This window comes from Podarcis muralis, chromosome 13 (genome assembly GCF_964188315.1).
Source record: "Podarcis muralis chromosome 13, rPodMur119.hap1.1, whole genome shotgun sequence".
NCBI lineage: Eukaryota > Metazoa > Chordata > Lepidosauria > Squamata > Lacertidae > Podarcis > Podarcis muralis.
This window is the reverse complement of record NC_135667.1, coordinates 37,762,716-37,783,637: the sequence shown is the minus strand read 5'-3', so window position 1 is coordinate 37,783,637 and position 20,922 is coordinate 37,762,716. Positions and strand designations below refer to the sequence as shown.

Genomic DNA, 20,922 nt, shown 5'->3' with positions numbered 1-20,922 from the left:
AAAAGGTGATGCTTTCAAGTACATTTCAGTTCTCAACTTCACATTTAATTTTGTCACCCTTTCTTAATCTGGTGTGGAACTCTGCTGAGGGGCAGGGAATAAGTCTAACCAGACTAGAGCTTTTCTAAAGCAAGAGCTAATTTGTCACCAGTCTTTTATCCTTCTCCAACTGTTCCCTGTAGTTCTAGGCATGCTAGCCCAAGAGCAAAATTGTTTCCAAAAACAAGTCTTAATGTAAATTCCTCATTCTGGCTTTATTTGGGTGACAAAGAGATCTATAGCTCTCACCTGAAAAATAAGAGGACAACTGTTTGGGTTCCAAAACTTTTATTTCTCATGGTTTCTAAAATGCCTTTTCACAGGGGAAAAGGGAATCCTATTATATAGTCTCCACTCCCATTTTCAAACAGCCTGAGGACGTTCTACAGCCCAAAGCGAGGTTCCCCTTTGACCAGCAGGGGGAGCCATCACACTTTATAAGTATACCTTTCTTTGGCAACAGAGAGGTACATTTCAGAAAAAAAGGCTCTGTCAGATGGGTGCAAATAGCAGGACACTGTCATCCCTCAGAAAATTGCCGGTAAAGTGACTCTAGTTGAGAATCTGCAAACTGAGGCACAAAGTGAATCTTGAGGATTTCAGAGAAACCCTCGTCCAACGATGGTTCAACAAACTTATTCCTAGCAGAGAGAGAGAGAGAGCCAGTTTAAAGTGATGTTTCAGAGATGCAGCCTATTCAGTCCTCAGCCTATTTTCTGGAAGTAAGTTAGTGTTAAGTGCATATATTTTTACTTGGGTGTTTCATGGCGAAACTTAAAAATGAAAATGGACGTGGGGAGAAGTGGTCTAATCCCCCACAGTTCATCTCAGGGTTGAAGTTCAAAACAGGCCATTTCCCCTTTGTTTCTACACAAACCACCTTGAGAGCTAGTAGTTCGCTTGTTTTTACCAAGTGAGAGCTGGGTGACGGGAACATGCAATATTTGTGCATAACAAACACAACAAAATGTAGTTTGTTCAACACAAGTGTACAATTCTGCTTCATTCTTTAGCGGGTGATGGCTAGCTGCCAAAGAAATCAGGGTGGCAGTACAGAAACAGCCTTCCCCATCAGTGGCCGGACCTACATTTGGGGGGCCCTGAAGCTTGAACTGTTACTGGGGGGGGGCCTCGCAACCAGCAACGAGGTCTGGGCAACCACCACTGCTATCTTCTTCAATGGGGTTGTTCCACGACAGATCGCCACACCTTTACAATATCTGTGCTACTGACTCTCAAAACTTTGGGACTGCTGAAGAATATACAACAAAAAATCAATTTGAGTTGTGCGACTCAGATTGGGTCTACTAGAAATGTTAAGCAACGTGGCCTAAAGTCGCTTCTGGGGCCACTGGGATTAGGGCCCCCAAAGCTTAAGATTCATCAGTTTCATAGGAGCTGCCCCCTTTTCCCCTCCCCATGCCACCACAAGCTTCCCTCCCTCCTATAAGTAATTCAGAAACTCACTTATAGCTGTTCAGGACGATATCATTCACGGGCACATGCCCCTTTTCCGTCATTTCCCGGAACTGAAATGAAGAAGAAAAAGAGGTTGCTCTCTAGTCATTCTGGGGGCTGCTTATTTGAACAAGACATGGGGATGTTCCCCTTGGGGGCAAGCTGGCTGGTGTCAGAGCATGAAGAAATGAGGAGGATCCACTTCAGAAGTGCTTCCCACAGCACACAGTTTATCTGCACTGGCCAACAGCCTACACAGCTAGCAAAGAGGACTGGGTAAGTTCATGAAGGATGTGCTTTGATTAGACACAACAGAAAGACAGAAGGAAACAAAACAAAACAAAACACAGGGGAGGCAGCACTAACTGGAAAGAGACAAAGGGAAACTCCAGGAGCTTCGGGGCACATGTCAAGTAGCAATCTATTTAAAATGTGTCCCAACCCTCCCACAACACATCAGAGTAAACAGAAATCCAGACTTCACTTTCAGAGTAGTTTCGGCTACAGTTGTACCTTGGTTCTCAAACGCCTTATGACTCGGAATGTTTTGGCTCCCGGGTGCTGCAAACCCGGAAGTGAGTGTTCCAGTTTGCGAACGTTTTTCAGAAGCTGAACGTCCAACACAGCTTCCAATTGAGTCCAGGAAGCTCCTGCAGCCAATCGGAAGCCGCGTTTTTCTTTTCAAAAGTCGGACGGACTTCCAGAACGGGTTCCGTTCGAGAACCAAGGTACGACTCTATAAGATACTGTGGGTTAAGAATGCTGTACATCACTTCTGAGAGAGGCTATTCATAAACAGAAGAAGTACACGTCACAGTCTTAGGCTGCTGAGTTAGAGCAGGGATGAAATAACTTTTGGCAGTGGACCACATGCCAGTGATGTGCCAGAAATGGGTGCTCCCTCCATGTCACATGACATTACGTCGAGGGTCACAGATGCCTCAACCCTTAACAATTTGGAAAAGCGGGCTCAAATCCAGCCATATCTCCTAAATCCCAGGGCTCTCATTTACTAAACTATTGATACTGTCCATCAGGGCACTTCTCCAAAGACAGGTGGCTCGTTTCAGGGCTCCCTAACAAACCAAGGTCTCCCATGGGTCACTTTGTGGTACAGCTCTCAGAGAAGTAGGCATCACCTCCAGCCCGGGGAAGGGGCAGCCTGACAGTTTGGCTAGTGATAAGGCTGACTATACGAGAGAGAGAGAGAGAGAGAGAGATGGAGAAAGAGAAATCCTTTTGCAGTCTTGATTTATTTCTCCAGAACTGGGGTGAAAGCAGAAGAGTGGGGAACACGAGATCAAACAGGTGATCTGGTCCCTCCTCTGGAGAAAAAGAGGCAGAAGCTTTTTGGTAACTTTCCTAACAAGCTACTCACTCTGTTGTTGTGCTTGGCTTGTTCCAACGAAGCAGTGAACAGGAAACAGCGGCAGGGAACGCCGGCTTCCTTGGCGCACTCAATATACCTGGTGTGGGGGGGAAAGGCACAATGGTTTTTCAGAGAACTTTGGAAGCCTGCTGCCTGCTGGAAGAGCAACATCATCACATCTGGTGACCAGAGAAGCCTCACCTGGATCTCGATTCCAGGTCTGGATTGGTGTTGTCCACTATTACGCTCTTCCCTGCCTGCAGTGCTGCTTGGCAGGTAGCCACACATTTCTGCCATGAGCCAAGAGTGTCCTGTAAAGGGGAGTGGGAGAAGATGGGTTACAAGAGAAGAGAGGAGGAGGAGGAGGAGGAGGAGGAGGAAGAAGAAGACAGGCAGGGCCATCCTCAAGGCTTACTCCCAGGCAGCCACTGTCTCCTACTTACACGGTTGGCATAGGCGTAACCAGCAGAGGCCAAGTGTCGCTTCAAAAAAGTTGACTTGCCAGCTGGAGCGAGAAAAGAAGACATTGGTGTTAAAAGCAGTGTTAAAATCTGAGATATGAAAGCTAGGAGCTAAATGGCACCTTAAGCCTAGCTTGTGGCTGCAACAGCCAGGCGCACTTTTTTATAACAATACATAGCTAAAAATGAATGAACTGCAGCTAAAATATGTTCATTTTTTCACATGATCTAGTCCTGCTTCCCCTGCCCACCCCCCTAATATTCTTAAGAGGGTCTCTTCTCCAGTGGCTGGAAGTGGGGAGGCAGAAAAAGGTCCTCCTTTCCTTCCACTCTGCAGTTTTAATCTGAAATCGTAGGCGCAGTACTGCTCCCAGAGCTCAGAAACTGCTCGCGCTAATGAAATTCCCTGTCGCAAAATGCGCTGAGAGCAATGGGAGTTTCGAACTCTGGTTAAAAGATAAAACAGGGTAGAGCAGCGTTTCCCAGACATTTTGACCCAACGTCAGTTGTGGCACCATACACTTTGCTAGAAATATTTGAATCCATCTCAAAGGTCCCTGTTGCAGACACAGCTTTGATACTCAGCTCCCTTCATTGTCCTCCCAACATCCCCATCACAAGGCCCTCCTTTTCTTTCTGAACTAGCCAATTTCCCTGCCTTAACGACTACTGGAAGTGCCCACCAAAGAAAAGAGAAACAGCTTCAGCCTTAACTACCTTGCTCTTTTCAGAGAAGTGCATACTTGAACGGCTTTAAAATATGAATTTGTGAAAGGCTATAGAATTTTAGAATTGTATAGTTGGAAGGTAACCCTGAGGTTCATCAACCACCTACAATTCAGGAATCCTGCTGAAAGTTGTCCTTGGCTAGGCTCGAACCACCAACCTTCTGGTTAGAAGCCAGACGCCAATGGCTACTAACCCAGTGTTCTGCTTCTGTTGTCAGGGGAAGTTTGCTTCTGAATACCAGTTTCTAGAAACTACAGAGGGGAGAATGCTGCTCTTGTGCTCAGGTCCCGCTTGCGGGTTTCCTGCAGGCACCTGGGTTGGCCACTGTGAGAGCAGGATGCTGGACTAAGTAGACCACGGGCCTGATCCAATGTCAGGGACTGTGCTGTGGAGGGCTGCACGGAGGAGCCTCCCCCTCCCCCTGCTGCTGCCCCATATCCTGAATCTTCCCAGGAGCAGGACAGTATAGATTTGGAACAACGGTTTGCAGAGGGGCATAGTTCAGAAGGCAGAAGCTGGAAAATACTGGGTGGGGAGCAGCTGGGAGAAGAAACACTGGAAGGGAGAAGGTTAACAGATCCACAGTCTCTAGACTGCATTTCTCCACCGCCCTCCCCAAAGTTGAGAAGGGCTCAGAAAGTGGCAGAACAGAAAGCACAGAGGGGACAAGCTCAGATTACGAGACATAGAAGTGGCATAGGTTCATAGGGACCGAAAGGGTTGGGCTCTTTAATTGAGAGCGCCGCCATTACTAGGAGATGTGTTCTTTGTTCTCTCGCTGTGATTATTAAAGTTTCCAACTGGTAAGAAGACTCCTTTTCCTTTGTTCTGCTTATCTATGGCCATGGGGGAGGAAGCTGGTTCCCTGAAGCCTGACATCCAATTGGGCTCTTGGGAAACGTGCCTTATTTCACAATTCTCCTGCTCTGTAGCATAAGCCTCTCTAGTGAAAGCACAGCCCCATCATTCCAAGCCTAATTCCCCCAGACTTTTGACCAGGGGTAGGCAACATAAGGCTTGGGGGCTGGATGTGGCCCAATCACCTTCTAAATCCAGCCCACAGACGGTCCGGGAATCAGCGTGTTTGTACACAAGTAGAATGTGTCCTTTTATTTAAAATGCATCTCTGGGTTATTTGTGGGGCATAGGAATTCATTTATATTTTTTTTCAAAATATAGTCTGGCCCCCCACAAGGTCTGAGGGACGGTGGACCGGCCCACGGCTGAAAAAGGTTGCTGACCCCTGCTTTTGACTAACCAAGGGAGGAAAAAGCCTGACAAACAGTTCTGGGTTTAGCAAAATAGCTAAACTCCAGTTGGGAATTGAAGCGCATGGAAACTCCCCAGGGAAGGGCATCTGTTGCCCATGAACACTTTCAGAGACTGGAGGAACCTTTTGCACAAAGTTTTGGAAAACGAAGCTTGGATAAGGAAGCTGTGAATGGCCACTCACCAGCAGGGAAGCCAACAGCTACAACCACCTCTGGGGAGGACGAGGTCAGGCAAGCATCTGGAGGATCGTACAGCCGTGCCTTGGGGTCCAGTGTTCGCTGTGTAAGAGGAGACAATAATGGCAAATGTATGAATATACCATATTTAAGACGCACCTGACCATAAGACGCACCTAGTTTTTAGAGGGGGAATGCAAGAAAAAAAAATCTTTAAAGGGAATGCTGAACAGAGTCTGTATGCATCCCAGGCTCTGCTCAGCGCTCCCTTTCACAAGCCGTGTAGAGTGTGTGTGGGGCGCTTGCAAGCCTTTCCCCAAGGACGGAGAAGGGCAGTCCATCACAGACGGGCTGCCCTTCTCCCTCTTCAGGGAAAAGCCCCCAAGAACCGCACACACGCTCCGCGTGGCTCTTGCGGGCTTTTCCAGGTGGTGGGGGAAAGGACTGAGGGGCTGCCCTCTGTCCCTTCCCCCACCTTCCGCAAAAGCCAGCAAGAGCCGTGCGCTCTTTAAAGGGAGCGCGAAGCCTCCTCAGGGCAGCGGGATGAAGGCTCCCCGTGCCCTGAAGAGGCTTCACGCAGCTAAGCCAGAAGCTAGAACAGCAAGAGGGAGCACTGCGCAGCGATCCCTCTCGCTGTTCTCGCTTCTGGGATAGCCGCGCAGACTGCATTCACTCTATAAGATGCACACACATTTCCCCTTACTTTTTAGGAGGGAAAAAGTGCGTCTTATAGAGCGAAAAATACGGTAACAGACACAGAGACTCAGGCATTGTAGGTAATAGTGTTCGGCGCGTCTGTCAGCTGTGCCTATTAAACTCTCTGCTTTTGTAGATCTCGCCGGGCTCAATTTCAGTGGGGGCAGAGAAAAGGGGGGAAATGCACACTCTGAATTGGAATAGGTGCTAAAATAATGCGACTGTAAAACTCTGCATGAATAGCCAGGTGACTACGTGCAGGATTTCTGAGCAAAAAATAAATAAATCACAGTTGCTGACTCAAAAGCTGCTTAACTGACTAGCAGGCAAGCCCAGCGCTCAGCCACAGTTTAGGATCAAGTTCTGGTCCTGCCACCCACATGGCTTTCCTTTTTTAAACGGTCTTCTGAGTAGGCAGAGAACATGCTGGCATGCAACACTTTTTTTGCCTTCAGCTTCCCACAAATCTTGGAAGTGGGGAACCACAAGCAGCAACAGGCAAACCTTTCCAGTAACTTTGGAGGTTTATTAAAGGTGATCTTTTGTTCAGCAATCATTCCCCCTGCTCCCGCCACTTGTCCCCCATAAAGAGGACCTGGGTTCAGGCATATTTTTGAGCAAAGATGCCCTAGAGCTGGAGCCTGTAGCCCTCCAGATGTTGATGAACTAAACTGCTATCATTCCTGACCATTGACTGGCCCTACTAGATGGGGCTGATGGGGTTGGAGTCCAATAATATGCAGAGGGGCCAGAGGTTTCCCCATCCCAGGGCTAAGAGACTGCTGGCGAGAATCCAAAATCCCCCAATTTGAATCTCACCCTCTGCCATGAGCTCATTAGGTGGTCCTAGGGAAGCCCATTCTCGGTCAGACACCAAAGCCCCCTCTCCTCCTCCAAATACCAAGCTGCAAAGATCGTTTTGCAGATCACAAAATAATAATAATAATAATATTTATATCCTTCCCTAGCCGAAGCCAGGCTCAGAGCAGCTATCAACAGTAAAAATAACACAGTTTACATAAAATCATAATCATTTAATTGAAATACATTCTAAAATCAATTCATTCTAAAATCAATTCAGACTCAAATTAAAGGTAAAGGTAAAGGAACCCCTGACCATTAGGTCCAGTCGTGGCCGACTCTGGGGTTGCAGCGCTCATCTCGCTTTATTGGCCGAAGGAGCAGGCATACAGCTTCCGGGTCATGTGGGCAGCATGACTAAGCCGCTTCTGGCAAACCAGAGCAGCGCACGGAAACGCCGTTTACCTTCCCGCCATCTACTTGCACTTTGACGTGCTTTCGAACTGCTAGGTTGGCAGGAGCAGGGACCGAGCAACGGGATTCGCGGGGATTCGAACTGCCGACCTTCTGATCAACAAGTCCTAGGCTCTGTGGTTTAACCCACAGCGCCACCCGCGTCCCTCTCAGAGTCAAGTTAATGGCATGCAAAAAGGCAACACCCGGTTCTATATGAACGGAAACCAAAAGCGAGCCCAGCTCTAGAAGAAATTAAAGAGAAATCATTCACCGGATCAAAGTTGGGGAGTGCAAACGGCGGCTCTTTCCAGCCCAGGAAATACACTTCGGGGGTGCGGAAGGGAAGCCCAGCATTCAGAGCGAACTGTGAGGACGGGCAGAAGGGAGAGCTGTTAACGTGGGGAAAGGAGCCAAGGAAAAGTGTGAGCTGATGAGAACGACTTGTACTCTTGGCAGCCAGAACGCACACACTCCGTGGCCACAACAAAAGTACACCCAGTACGTGCAATTTGCTTCTCGGCCTGTTCATCTTGTGTCATTTGCTTCCAAATTCGCCTAGGGATTTGAAATCCTCTGTCTAGGATTGAGAGAACGAGGAGAATGATAAAATACTCCAGATAGGTGCGCCACCAGGAAGGGATAAAGGGCATTGAAGCTCTGCCTTTGCTTCCCTTCTTATTCCCCCGCTGACTTCTAAGATTTCGCTGCCTACACATTTTCAGGTCTGCCCCGCCCCCCTATGCACCATGAGGGCTAGAAACTCGTTTCAAAAAGAGAAAGCAGAGATTCTCAGGCCCGTGAGTTCCTTACCATACACAAATCAAACACATCTTTTGTGTTTCTAAAACATCTGGTGCACAACTGGTTATCGAAGGCAGCAGTAGCGCATGTATGCCAGCTGGCTAGTAGCTGGCTGCTAGGTCCTTGATGTGGGCTACCAGCCCAGATTTTTGTGTAGAAAGCACATTGGTACAACTTTTTTCCTTTTCCTTTTCCAGCTCAAACGCTTCACTGCAAGGCACCACTTCCTCAAATAGCCAAAGCCAGGGGTCAGCAAACTTTTCCAGCTGGGGGCCGGTCCACCGTCCCTCAGACCTTGTGGGGGGCCGGACTATATTTTGAAGGGGGGGGAATGAACGAATTCCTATACCCCACAAATAACCCAGAGATGCATTTTAAATAAAAGGGCACATTCTACTCATGTAAAAACACACTGATTTCTGGATCGTCCGCAGGCCGGATTTAGAAGGCGATTGGGCCGGATCCAGCCCCCGAGCCTAGGTTTGCCTACTCATGGCCAAAACATTCCTAAGACTAGTGATGTGAGGTGAGAATATTCTCTGCTAGAAAATTCTCCAGAGAATATTCTCCACAAACTGTAAATTCTAATGTAAGAACCCACTATTGTCTGGAAATAATAGCATTTATTTTAAACTTTATATTGATTTTATTAGTGTTGCACTGAAAATACTGTACCATGTAGATATGCTTGTTAAAGAACGTATTCATGTAGTGGACCTGAGTTTTTTTTTATATTCCTTTCACTTTAAAAGCTACATTTCATATATACACAACATAATTAGAATTCAAAGTTGATGGTAAATATATGGTTAGTGGCAGGCTTAGTGATTAACGTGAGTCATTCACGCTGAATTTTCAATTTCAAGTTTGGTTAAAAAAAAATCAAAGAATGTTAATTAACTGCATTACCCCATTAAATAAAAGTATCTGTACAGTTTTTGGTTGCCATCTGAACAAGTTTACCCATTAATAAAGATGTATATTGACTAATTATATAATTTTCAATGCATTAAAATGAATATTCTCCTGTTTTAAATGAAAATTCTCTAATATTCCCATTAATCAAGAATAGTCTTGAAACTGTTCTCCAAAAGATTATTCTCGAGAATTTAACATCACTACCTAAGACCTCCAACTACCTCCCACCTTCGCCAATTTTAAAACTGTAAAAGAACATGCAAACTAGCTGTGTAACTAGGTGGGTGGATATACAACTTGCCTAACACAGAGGATAGAATTGGGGCAAAATCCAAACTAGAACTGCATTCTGGTTCCACCTTCAGGTTTCCAAACTATCTGTGGGATCAGTGGAGGACTATTAAAACCTGCCACCTTGAATTTTTGAAGGAGAGGTGGGATAGAAATGTTTTAAATACACAAAGAGTTTGCTTTTAATTAAAAAAATAAATAAAGGAGGAATTCCATGAGTGCTAGAAACTTGGCTTTTGACTGAATGCTGATCGTCTAAGGATGCTAGAGGGCAAGTTCTGTGTATCTAGTATTTACCTGGGCACAAAATACAGTCCTGAACAACATTTCCATGACAGCAATCACATCTTGCCTAAGTAAAAACAGTAGGGACCCTTCAGGCAACACTGACAACCAGGTTGATGGCAATGACTGCTCTGCACTGTTTAATGATTACACACTTGTTTCAATGATGTTTAATTTCTGCACGCTGCCCTGATATTGCGGCAGATCAACGGTGGTATGTAAATTCTTTTTAAAATAAATAAAAAAACCCTGGCGGAAGAGAAGAGGGGGAATAGTGGGTGCTAAACCAGAGCAGCTGTTCTTTAATCCAGGGTGGCCAAATTTTCTGTTTCGTGGTTAAGGGAAACTGAAGGAGAAGACAGGAAAGAGAAGAATTGATCCCATACCAAGCGGTCACTGCATGAGAAATCCTTCTTCTTGTGTCCCGGGGCCCAGTTTGGTGGTCGCCCAGCTGCATCTATGGAGGGGGTGGGGAAGGAGCTATGAAAACACAACCAGCAGCACAAGGTGGAAAACTCAACAGATCATTGCTAACGCTCACAACTGGGGCATGTAAATTCGGAGCAGGGGAAGCACAGAAACAACTTTGCCTGCAGTGAAGATGCACAAGCCTGAAATTGTTCCTCACTCCCACCAAATGAAGGTACTAAGCAAATTGCACCCATTCTCTCATTATACAGTGGTACCTCAAGTTACATATGCTTCAGGTTACAGACTCCGCTAACCCAGAAATAGTACCTTGGGTTAAGAACTGCTTCAGGATGAGAACAGAAATCGTGCTTCCGCGGTGCAGCAGCAGGGGAGGCCCCTTTAGCTAAAGTGGTGCTTCAGGTTAAGAATAGTTTCAGGTTAAGAACGGACCTCCAGAACGAATTAAGTATTTAACCCGAGGTACCACTGTACTGTGATTAGCATCACATAGCATTGGAGTGGGGAGTGTGGCCCTCGGCCTAATTTCATGTGGCCCTCTGCATGTTCTTGCTCTCCGGGTTGCCTATGAATTGCCAGTGTGGCGAAACGGTTAAGAGTGTTGGACTAGGGCCTGGGAGACCAGGGTTCGAATCCCCGCTCTGCCATGGGTGACCTTGGGGCAGCCCCCGTCTCTTAGCCTAACCCACCTCGCAGGGTGGGACGCGGGTGGCGCTGTGGGTTAAACCACAGAGCCTAGGGCTTGCCAATCAGAAGGTCAGCGGTTCGAATCCCCGCGACGGGGTGAGCTCCCGTTGCTGGGTCCCTGCTCCTGCCAACCTAGCAGTTCGAAAGCACGTCAAAGTGCAAGTAGATAAATAGGTACCGCTCTGGCGGGAAGGTAAACGGCGTTTCCGTGCGCTGCTCTGGTTTGCCAGAAGCGGCTTAGTCATGCTGGCCACATGACCCGGAAGCTGTACGCCGGCTCCCTCGGCCAATAAAACGAGATGAGCGCTGCAACCCCAGAGTCAGCCATGGCTGGACCTAATGGTCAGGGGTCCCTTTACCTTTTACCTCGCAGGGTTGTGATGGGGAGGAGGAGGAGGGGAACCAGTCACACCACGTTGAGACCTTGCAAGATGAAGACGGTGTATAAATGTAATAAATAAAGCGAGCACAAGACGGAGAGAAAGGATGGGCTTGTGCAGAGAGTAAGAAATGGAACTGCGCAACACTGCAGCCTCTGCGCTCTATTTCCCTGTTAAGTGCCACCCGTTCTTAGGATTCCCAGCTCAGTTGAGTGTTTGACTCACCTCCAACATAGACGCTTTGCTGCAAAGAGACTTCTAGGCCACCGTTTGCCTTGGAAGAGAGTTTGGGAATGAGGGGTGGGAAGTCAAGACTTGTAGTGATACAGATCTCTCCCTCTCTCTCTCTCTCCTTCCCACCCTCTGCACCCTTATACCTTCTTCCTTTCCTTTCGAATTTGTATGCTACCTTTCCACATTGCGATACACAAGGCGGATGACAAATTCCACAACAAAGACCACCCCCGTAACAATCTGATCCAGCCACACTGGAAAAAATGCGACCTTTAAAACTTAAACCGATTAAAGTAACCTTCAGCAACCTACAGTGGTACCTTGGTTGTTGAACTTAATCCGTTCTGGGAGATCGTTCGCAAACCAAGGTGCGGCTTCCGATTGGCTGCAGGAGCTTCCTGCACTCAATCAGAAGCTGCAGAAGCCCCATTGGATGTTTGGCTTCCCAAAAACGTTTGCAAACTGGAACACTTACTTCCGGCTTTGTGGCATTTGGGAGCCGATTTGTTCGGGAGCCAAGCCGTTCAACAACCAACGTATTTGAAATATGAGGCACGGTGGAACCAAAATAAGCGGATGACGGAAAATTCGCTCCCAACCAATCACAATGCAAAATGACCAGAGTACGGAAAATAAAACTAACAGCAAAGTCACAATGCATGAAATCTCAAGTCACCTTCTTGCACAGGTGCTCCCACATGCCGAGGACAGGTTTGCGGTAAACGCCAGAAGCTGTCGCCACGAAGACCTGGGAGGGGAAGGATGGCAGCAGGGTGAGATTATCCCATCCTTTTCCAGATAAAAAACATCCTGGCGTTTTATTTTTATATGGTTTTCAATCTCTTCTTCCCTTCCTTGATCAAACATCTCTGGGCCAAAGTCTGGGGTGTCTCTACTGACAACCAGCAACTTTGGCTGAGTCCCATCCCGTGCCCAATGGGGGACGAGGCGAGATATACAAAACTGGCTGGAGAATGGGAAATGGGAACAGTTCACCATTTCGATTTCTGCATCGCCTTGATCTTTGCGCATGGCTGCAAATCCCTGGAAACTACAATAGAACAGCAACTGAGGGACTTAGGCTTGGGAATGAGATCTTTTCTCCCCTAATTGCAAATTAGTGGGTGCTGAGATGGGGAGAGAAGAGAGAGATTAGGGAGGAGAGGGCAAGAGAGAAAGAGAGAAAGAGAGAGAGAGTGCGCTGGGCGAGAGGAGGTTTAAATAGATAGCTCAGCTGGTAGAACATGAGACTCTTAATTGTTGTGGGTTCGAGCCCCACCATGGGAAAAGATTCCTGCATCGCAGGGAGTTGGACTAGATGACCCTCATGGTCTCTTCCAACTCTACAATTCTACGATTCAATGGCTGCTCTGTGAATGTTGGGGAGAGCATGTGGATGCATGTATGCGTGTGGATTAACTTCATCCCTGTCTACTGCTAGGACGTGGCCCCTGGGCAGTTGCCCACAAGGCCCTTGGAGCCCCCAAAGCCCTTCACCTGCTTTTAACTCTTTCAGCTTCATTTCCTCTTTCTCTCTCTCTCTTAAAAGTTTTTACTTATACTTTTCGAGTTTATACGTTTCATTAGTTTTACAATCAATTTAACATTTCAAAATTTGACTTCCTTCCCCCCACCCTCTTTCTACGGTTCCTTAAATTAATTTTTTTAATATCTTCTGCATATCCAAATTCATTTAATTTGTTCATTTAATTATCTAATTTAAATATACACTTATGAAACTTCAGGTTATTACAATAATCCTGCTGATGTTTCTATCTGTTTGCAATTTATCTGTAAATATTCAATAAACCATTTCCATTCTTTCTCTTTCTCTCTCTCACGCATACACAAAGCCACCCTCTTCTATTCTGCAGGTTGCATTTATACCACAAAATATAAACCCACTCAACTTTCCCTGAACAATGGGCAACTTCCTTTTTGCAAAGCATTCTGGGAGATATACAATCCTCCCTGCCCCGACTCACCTGCAGCGGGATGCCAAGCCGCTCCACCACTGCTTCCACCTTGGCTTTGAAAACTTCGGGCCTGAGGCGCCCGCGACTGATGCCCATCTGGTTGGTAAAGATCACAACCTGCCCGGTTGGGGAGGGGTGGGGAAGAGAGGGCAGAGATGCAGGAGAGAAGAACACAGAGGTGAGGAGAGGAGAGGAGAGGAGAAGCTGGAGCGAGTAACATGGTTTGGAGAAGGTGCATTACCTTGTACCCCTCGCTCTGAAGCTGCTTCAGCTTGCGGGGAACTTCGGGGTACAGGATTCTGCAAAACAGAAAGGGGTGAAGGGCAATGACTAAGTGCTGCTCTCCCTAACCCAGGCAGCCTGTGATGCCCCAGGGGTTGCTGGATACCAACTCCCACAACAAACAGTTCAAGCAACACGAAGACCAGTATACTAGATAGCACTGCAATTCTTATTCCATGATATACATGATTTTGTACAACAAAAACAAAGTAATAGATGCATATCCTCGTGACGACTGCTCCATGTGCATTTTTCTAATCTATGGGTTGTACTGAAGAAGATTCCAGCGAAACAGTCAGAACAGTGAATTATGGTGCTGGAGGAGACTCTTGAGAGTCCCATGGACTGCAAGAAGATCAAACCTATCCATTCTTAAGGAAATCAGTCCTGAGTGCTCACTGGAAGGACAGATCGTGAAGCTGAGGCTCCAATACTTTGGCCACCTCATGAGAAGAGAAGACTCCCTGGAAAAGACCCTGATGCTGGGAAAGATGGAGGGCACAAGGAGAAGGGGATGACAGAGGACGAGATGGTTGGACAGTGTTCTCAAAGCTACCAGTGTGAGTTTGACCAAACTGCGGGAGGCAGTGGAAGACAGGAGTGCCTGGCGTGCTCTGGTCCATGGGGTCACGAAGAGTCGGACACGACTAAACGACTAAACAACAACAGCAACACTTCGGCACCATGAATGCCTAAAAATGTTTTACCGCTTAGCCCACAGGATAGCATCTATTACTTTGTTTCAACTATAGACTTATTATACTTTCACGGACTTTCAAAGATTGACAGATGTGTGCTCATTTGATTTCAAATATATTAGAGAATTTACAAGTGTACATATTCTGTTTTTGTTGTACTAAATCATGTATATCACGCAGTAGGAACTGCAGTGCTATCTAGTATACTGGTCTTCGTGTTGCATGTATTGTTTGTTGTGTTAAGCTTGCAACACAGGGGTTTGTTGTTCTGTATTGATGGATACCAACTCCCATCAGCCTCAGCCAGCCTGGCCATTTAGGGATGATGGGAGTTGTAGTCCAATTCCGTCTAGAGAAGAGCTTCCCAAACTTGGGTCTCCAGCTGTTTTTGGACTACAGTTCCCATCATCCCTTACCACTTGTCCTGCTAGCTAGGGATGATGGGAGTTGTAGTCCAAAAAAACAGCCGGAGGCCCAGGTTTGATCCCAATGCTGATGGCACGTTGCTATGGATGACATTAGAGTGCAAAGCACAACCCTGAAACACCAGCACAAGCCTCCGTTTCAGTGCCTTCGTCCTACAAAAGCCTGATGTCACTCTTATAGGATCACAGGAATTGTAGAGTTGGAAGCGAACCCCAAGGATCATCTAGTCCAACCCCCTGCAATGCAGGAATTACAACCACAACCAGGGAGCTCTTCTCACTTTGCCCCATATGAGTAGGAATATTCTGCTTTCTATTTATTACATTCCTTAGCTTGCCCTTTCTCCAAAGAAATTAAGGTGGTGTCCTCGGATTTCCTCCCCACCCTTTATTCTTACAGCAACCCTGTAAAGTAGGCCAAACGAAGTGTGTGTGTGTGTGTGTGTGTGTGTGAGCTTCTTTTCATAAACCACTTTGAGGTTTTATTACAATAAAGTGGTATATACATGTTGTGCAATGGAATAAAATAAAGAAACGAACCCAGGTCTCCCTTGTCCAAGCCCAGTGCTCTAACCACTAGGTCACAGTCTCACTTTTATTACTCCCCCTCCTGTCTTTCCTCCAAGCAGCCCATGGTGGCATATGTGGTGACTCCCCCCCCCCCCCCAATGCCTGACCCACACATTAATTGTTGGGAGGTGCACTGGGCTGACAGAATGAGCTTCATGGTTGTGGGGAGATTTGAACTCGGGCCTCTCTGCACCTAGATCAACACAGGTTTTGCCATGGACCACGCTGGCCGCCCATAATTCCCTCCCCTCCCCCGCCTCCCTGGTATTTCGCCCCACACTCACCTCCAGTCATCGGGGCTCGTAGGAAACACCTTCCCAGACTGCGTGGTGATGATGGTCCCGTCCAGATCGAAACCTGCAACCTGGGCAGAGAGGCAGAAAGAGGGCCAAGGATCACCTAGGCTGGTGTCAAGCCTCAACTTCCAACTATCCCCCAAAGCAACATTGCTTCCCCACTTCCTGGTTTTGAGTAGCCCTACTGAGATCTCTCAGGTGAGCCTGCACAGGACACCACGTTTTAAGGGCTGGAGAATATTAATTAAACAAAGGCCTGGTTGAAGAGTATACAGTGGTACCTCGGGTTACATACGCTTCAGGTTACATACGCTTCAGGTTACAGACTCTGCTAACCCAGAAATAGTACCTCGGGTTAAGAACTTTGCTTCAGGATGAGAACAGAAATCGTGCTCCGGTGGCGCAGCAGCAGCAGGAGGTCCCATTTTTAGCTAAAGTGGTGCTTCAGGTTAAGAACTGTTTCAGGTTAAGAACAGACCTCCAGAAAGAATTAAGTACTTAACCCGAGGTACCACTGTATTGCCCAACCTGCCCAGATGATGTCCTGTAGACATTTTACTTAATACATTTGTATCATGTCTTTCTAAAAAAAAAAAAAGTACCCAAAGAATCTTATGGCAAAAAGAATAAGCTACAAAATGCAATAAACAGACCTCAATGTTAACAATTAAAGAGTTAATTTGACAGAGAGTTGAGTTTTATTCAGCGCTGGTTATTTATCCCGTTTTACCATTTTCTGATGTTTTAATTATTTTAAGCTGGCTTTCGGCCCACAGTTCCAGGCAACTGATGCCAAAATTTGCCCTTCTTACATTAAAGAAGGGGACAGGGTGGGGCGCAAGATGGAACCAGAACGTTTTCCCAAAGCAGCCTCCTGCCACCTGGTGTTTTGGACTACAATTCCCACCAGCCTCAGCTAACACACTCTAACACAGCCCACAAGAAGCAATGCCAGCTCCCGCTGAAAGCTATAGGACTTACTTTGGCACTGGGCACCACCCCTTTCTTTGTGAAGACCAGGAGCTTGCCATGGTCCTCCCAGGAGTCGTGCGGCTGGGGAGCCAGATGCGAGAGCTGCAGCTGCCGGGGAGTCTGGCTCTGCGCCCGCTGGGCTTGCGCTGCAGTCTCCTGCAGCTGCTTCAATTTCTCGGCCACCGAGGGGTCGACGTCGTCACTGTCTTCCTCGTCCTCAGAAGGCGAGGAGGTCTTGGGGCGCTTGGCTGGCTGGGCCTTGCCATCCTCCTCTTTTTTCAGGGGGCGCCGGGGACTGAAGAACTCCAGCAGGGTTTTCTTCGGGGAGCGAGAGTCTTCCTCGAAACGGATGCGGTAGGGATACAGCCCATTCACCAAGCACAGCGTCTCTCCCTCCTGGAGCGTGGTGCTGTCTCCACAACGCAGGTGTATCTCCTCCACCGACGTGGGGTTCACCCCTCGCTGTCAATACACCAATACATTAGGGGGCCCGAGTGCGACCAGACGCCCAGAAGCAGCTGCTTCACCCTCCTAGGGAAACAAGGCTCCCGTACGAGCACACAAGGCTCGGAACTGGGACAATCTGGACTCTCCCCGTCTTACCTGTGTGACTCGGACGGATCTATAGGCATAATTGGCCAGCAACTCCACTGCGAGGAAACAGGAAGAGAAAACAGGGCTGGTTACACCCGCAAGGCATATCCAGAAGACCCAGATTTCACACATGGAATCATTCATTCACAAGACCAAATCATTATTATTTTTTTGAAAAAGAAATTATTATTATTATTATTGGTTTTCACATATTACTTTACAATACAGATGTACCAAAGCCAACACCATTTCCTCCCCATCCCCCCATACATTTACATTTCTATTTCCTCAATCCATCATATTATTCTTTTCTCCTTCCTCCCACTTCCCTCCGCCCCCACTCGATTTCCTCCACATTATACAATTTACAATAATAGTTGCATTCTACAAAGCCACTCCCGGATTAAAGAGGGGGGGGGGAGTTGCGGGCTCACGCCCCCGTCTACAATTTCACGGGGCTGGCGCCAGCCCCGCGAGTCTCAGGGATTCCCTAGTCTCATTAATATTCATCACCCTCAGCGCCAGCCAATCGGCTGGCGCTAGGGGCGGGCTTACTAGGAGCTCTTAAGGTCGGGGCAGCCCTGGCTCGCCCCTTTTTACAATAATCGTTGCATTCTACAACCTTCTCAAATCATCTATATATTCTTATTATCTTTCCTTACTAATTTTCCTTCCATCCAGTACTTCACATTTTAATCTAGGCATATTAGCATATCTTTTTTTGAGCAATATTTTGCCATGTATTCATCAAAACACAAGACTAAATCAGAACTGGAATTGGTGGGGCTGGGCTTTTTCTTTTTAGGAGTTATGGGTGGGTGGGGAGGGAGAGGAAGAAAGGCGAAAGGAGGAAAGAGAAAATGGAGGAAGTAATAATAAAAAAAGCAGTACAGTGGTACCTTGGTTGTCAAACTTAATCCATTCCAGGAGTCAGTTTGACTCCCAAAAAGGTACGAAAACTAAGGCGTGGCTTCCCATTGGCTGCAGGAGCTTCCTGCACTCAAGTGAAAGCTGCGTCGGACGTTCGGCTTCCAAAAAACATTCACAAACCGGAACACTTATTTCTGGGTTTGCAGCATTCGAGAGCCAAGCCATTCGAGAACCAAGGTACCACTGTATCAAGAAACCAGAGGGAAATTAAAATAGGTAGAAAGCAGAAATAATTCAAGATTATTGTATTCTATTTCTCTGCTGAATTCTATATTCACTCTTTATATATGGTGGTGGGGAAAGTGCTATTGCTGCTCCGCCTTCTGGCTCGCTTTGCCCAATGACAGGGCCGGCCCCAGTGGCTGGAAAGGCATGCACAGGCATCAGGGAAAGTAGCATTTCTAGAAGCTGCAAAGGAAGGAGTAGGTATTGATCTCACTTGCATCCAGCTTTTCCCTCAAGGGTGCTCAAGGTAGAATATGTGGATTTCACATCTCCACCACCTCCATTTTAATTTCACAACCAAGTAAGGCAAGTTCTAGGCAGGAAAGTTAATGACTGGCCCAGCAGGGATTTGAGCCCAAGTCTCCTTGACCTGTCCAGCATGGTGGACATTTACACCACACTGGCTCTCTGTAGTTCCTGATGCCTGGAAACTTTTGCAACTACTTCTCCCCCCAGGAAGTGCTCAGATTTGTCATCCGTATCTGCACTTAGTTCTGTTTTCGTTCTGTGGCTCCCGCAGAGCAGCAGACATTAAACCCATGGGGTGCAGTCAGGCAGAACAAAAAGGAAAAAACACATAACTTCCCTTGGAGGAGTTCCAGGAAAGTAGAGGATTACTAATAAAGGAGTGTAGGCCAGGCCCGTCCAAGTCCCAAGAGACTGTGATCTACTCCCAATGTAAAAAAACTGGCAGTGATCTACCAATTGTCATTGAGGATTGACCAGAATTGTTGAGCTTTCTTTGGGGAGACCAGACCTCTTGAGCTTTTTTGGGGGGTGACCAGAGTTGTTGAGCTTTTTTTAAGGGAGAATGAAATACTCGCTCACCTCACACTCCACCAATAACAAATGCACACAGCACTAAATCAGTCGCCGTATTCCGCACTGCAATGATAAAACACCGAACTCTGGCCACTTGGTGCGACAGAGGAACAGAGTGAGGTGGGTGGAAACATTCATTCTGAAGTTTTTCTAAGCTTGCGATTGATAAGGATCCCGCGATCGACCAGAATCACCAGGGGATCTACCTGTCGATCACGGTCGACCAGTTGAACATGTCTGGTGTAGGCTATAGGGTCACTTGAGTTAGTCATATACCAGAAGCCTAAATATTTTTTCTCTCTCTCTTCAGGCCACACATCTCACCAGGCCTACTGCTGTTTGCCTGGCTGGAATGTGTCCTTCAAATCTCAACAAGGCCTCTTGCTTCCCTGCATTGAGGAGTGTGAGCCTGCATGCAAACCAGCCAATTATACCTGGTTAAAATTCATATTTGTTGCTGCATCTGTTTCTGCATCTGGCCCTGCCCACTGCTGACATGCGGAACTTGGAAGGTTGTGCCCCCTGAGAGTGACCCAATCAAGGGGATGAACAGGAAGGAACAATCTGTCGAATGCTGTACAAAGAATCCCAGAAAGTTCAACATTAGACCAAGCACAATGATTGGAGGGGATTGTACTAGCAGGAAAAGAAAAATTCCTAACAAGAGAAAAATCACTCACCTTGTGTCCGGGAGCATTTTTTATCGGTGACGAGTGTCTCAGGTCCCCTGCCCAGAACCACAGTCACACCATCAGGCAGAAGAACTGGATCATGTCGCTTGTCTTGGCTGACGAGGAGGCACCGCATGGCACTGGGCAGCCTGTGGATGAAAAAGAATGGTTTGGGGGGTTTGCTTGTTTCTTTGTGTGTTTTTTTTAAAAAAAGCTTAGAAGACTCTCACAAATCTTCCCAATTCTCAATGGTTTATCCATAATTTGAGGGGGGGGGTAAAAGTTTCCTATTTTCCAAGAGATAAGAGATACCACCCGAAAAGAAATGTGTTCCACTTGGCTCCTGAACTCCGAATGGGAGGGCTATGTTAGAAATCATATATTGTTTTGAGAAGGTGAGAGAGATTGGTGAAATGAAAACAAGGGTTGGCTTGTGAAAATTGCTCTAAAAGGGCCAATAAGGAGGGGAAATCAAATATCTGAATCCCATAGTCATGAGAGAAGCTATAGTTAACTTTGGGGAGTGGCAGAGTTTAGAGGAGAGGAACATAAACCGCATCATCTCTGCTGGGTGTCTTTCTGTATGCGATGTTTGTTGAGGAAGGAGACCATTTCTCACAAGGAGCAAAACTGCACCCCTCTGTAATGCATCTGAAACAGCAGGTACCTCAAAATGCCTGTCTCTTTCACAAATATAAGCTGGTACAAAAAAGAAAGGAAGGAGAATTTAGGTTTGTATTTCTCAGGGGGTCCTCCTGTCCAGACAGAGGAGCTGGCCCTCCTGCGTGGAAAGAGCAAGACCCCCCCACTGCTGTTGCTACGCGCAGCAGAAGAAACGAGGACCCACATTCAGCAAGCTCGTCCCTAGGCAGGAAGTCTGAAGGAGGGCTATGACGCCTTTTCTGGTGGCCTAACCGGAAGTGTATCCAAGCCCGGGCAGCTGAAGTCGAGGCAGGAAGTTGCCCTGATCCGCAAAGCA

The 20,922-nt window shown here is 47.1% G+C and overlaps 1 protein-coding gene across 3 annotated transcripts; it reads right to left on the bottom strand.

Annotated features, from left to right (window-relative positions):
* Window positions 1-310: 310 nt before the first annotated feature.
* PNKP (polynucleotide kinase 3'-phosphatase) lies at window positions 311-20,899 on the bottom strand. 3 transcript variants are annotated; one of them, XM_028702098.2, is made up of 17 exons: window positions 20,791-20,899; window positions 19,953-20,092; window positions 17,305-17,351; window positions 16,711-17,163; window positions 15,718-15,797; window positions 13,700-13,757; window positions 13,468-13,575; window positions 12,159-12,230; window positions 11,474-11,522; window positions 10,139-10,209; window positions 7,729-7,821; window positions 5,510-5,606; window positions 3,310-3,371; window positions 3,068-3,177; window positions 2,876-2,963; window positions 1,507-1,568; window positions 311-680 (listed from the first exon to the last, which is right to left on the bottom strand). In XM_028702098.2, coding segments are annotated over exons 1-17 (1,713 nt in total). In that variant the 5' UTR covers window positions 20,793-20,899; the 3' UTR covers window positions 311-559. The 3 variants fall into 3 exon arrangements, with proteins under 3 accessions (XP_028557931.2, XP_028557932.2, XP_077773545.1); XM_028702099.2 differs by having other exon boundaries at window positions 20,611-20,832; XM_077917419.1 differs by lacking the exon at window positions 7,729-7,821 and having other exon boundaries at window positions 20,611-20,832.
* Window positions 20,900-20,922: the final 23 nt, after the last annotated feature.

Coding starts and splice junctions, on each gene's coding strand:
- PNKP (XM_028702099.2), bottom strand. CDS start 20,792: ATGTGGGTCCTCGTTTCTTCTGCTGCGCGTAGCAACAGCAGTGGGGGG. Junction 7,822..10,138: donor TCTCATGCAGTGACCGCTTG/GTATGGGATCAA, acceptor CCGTCCTCACAG/TTCGCTCTGAATGCTGGGCT. Junction 681..1,506: donor ATCGTCCTGAACAGCTATAA/GTGAGTTTCTGA, acceptor TCTCTCTGCTAG/GAATAAGTTTGTTGAACCAT.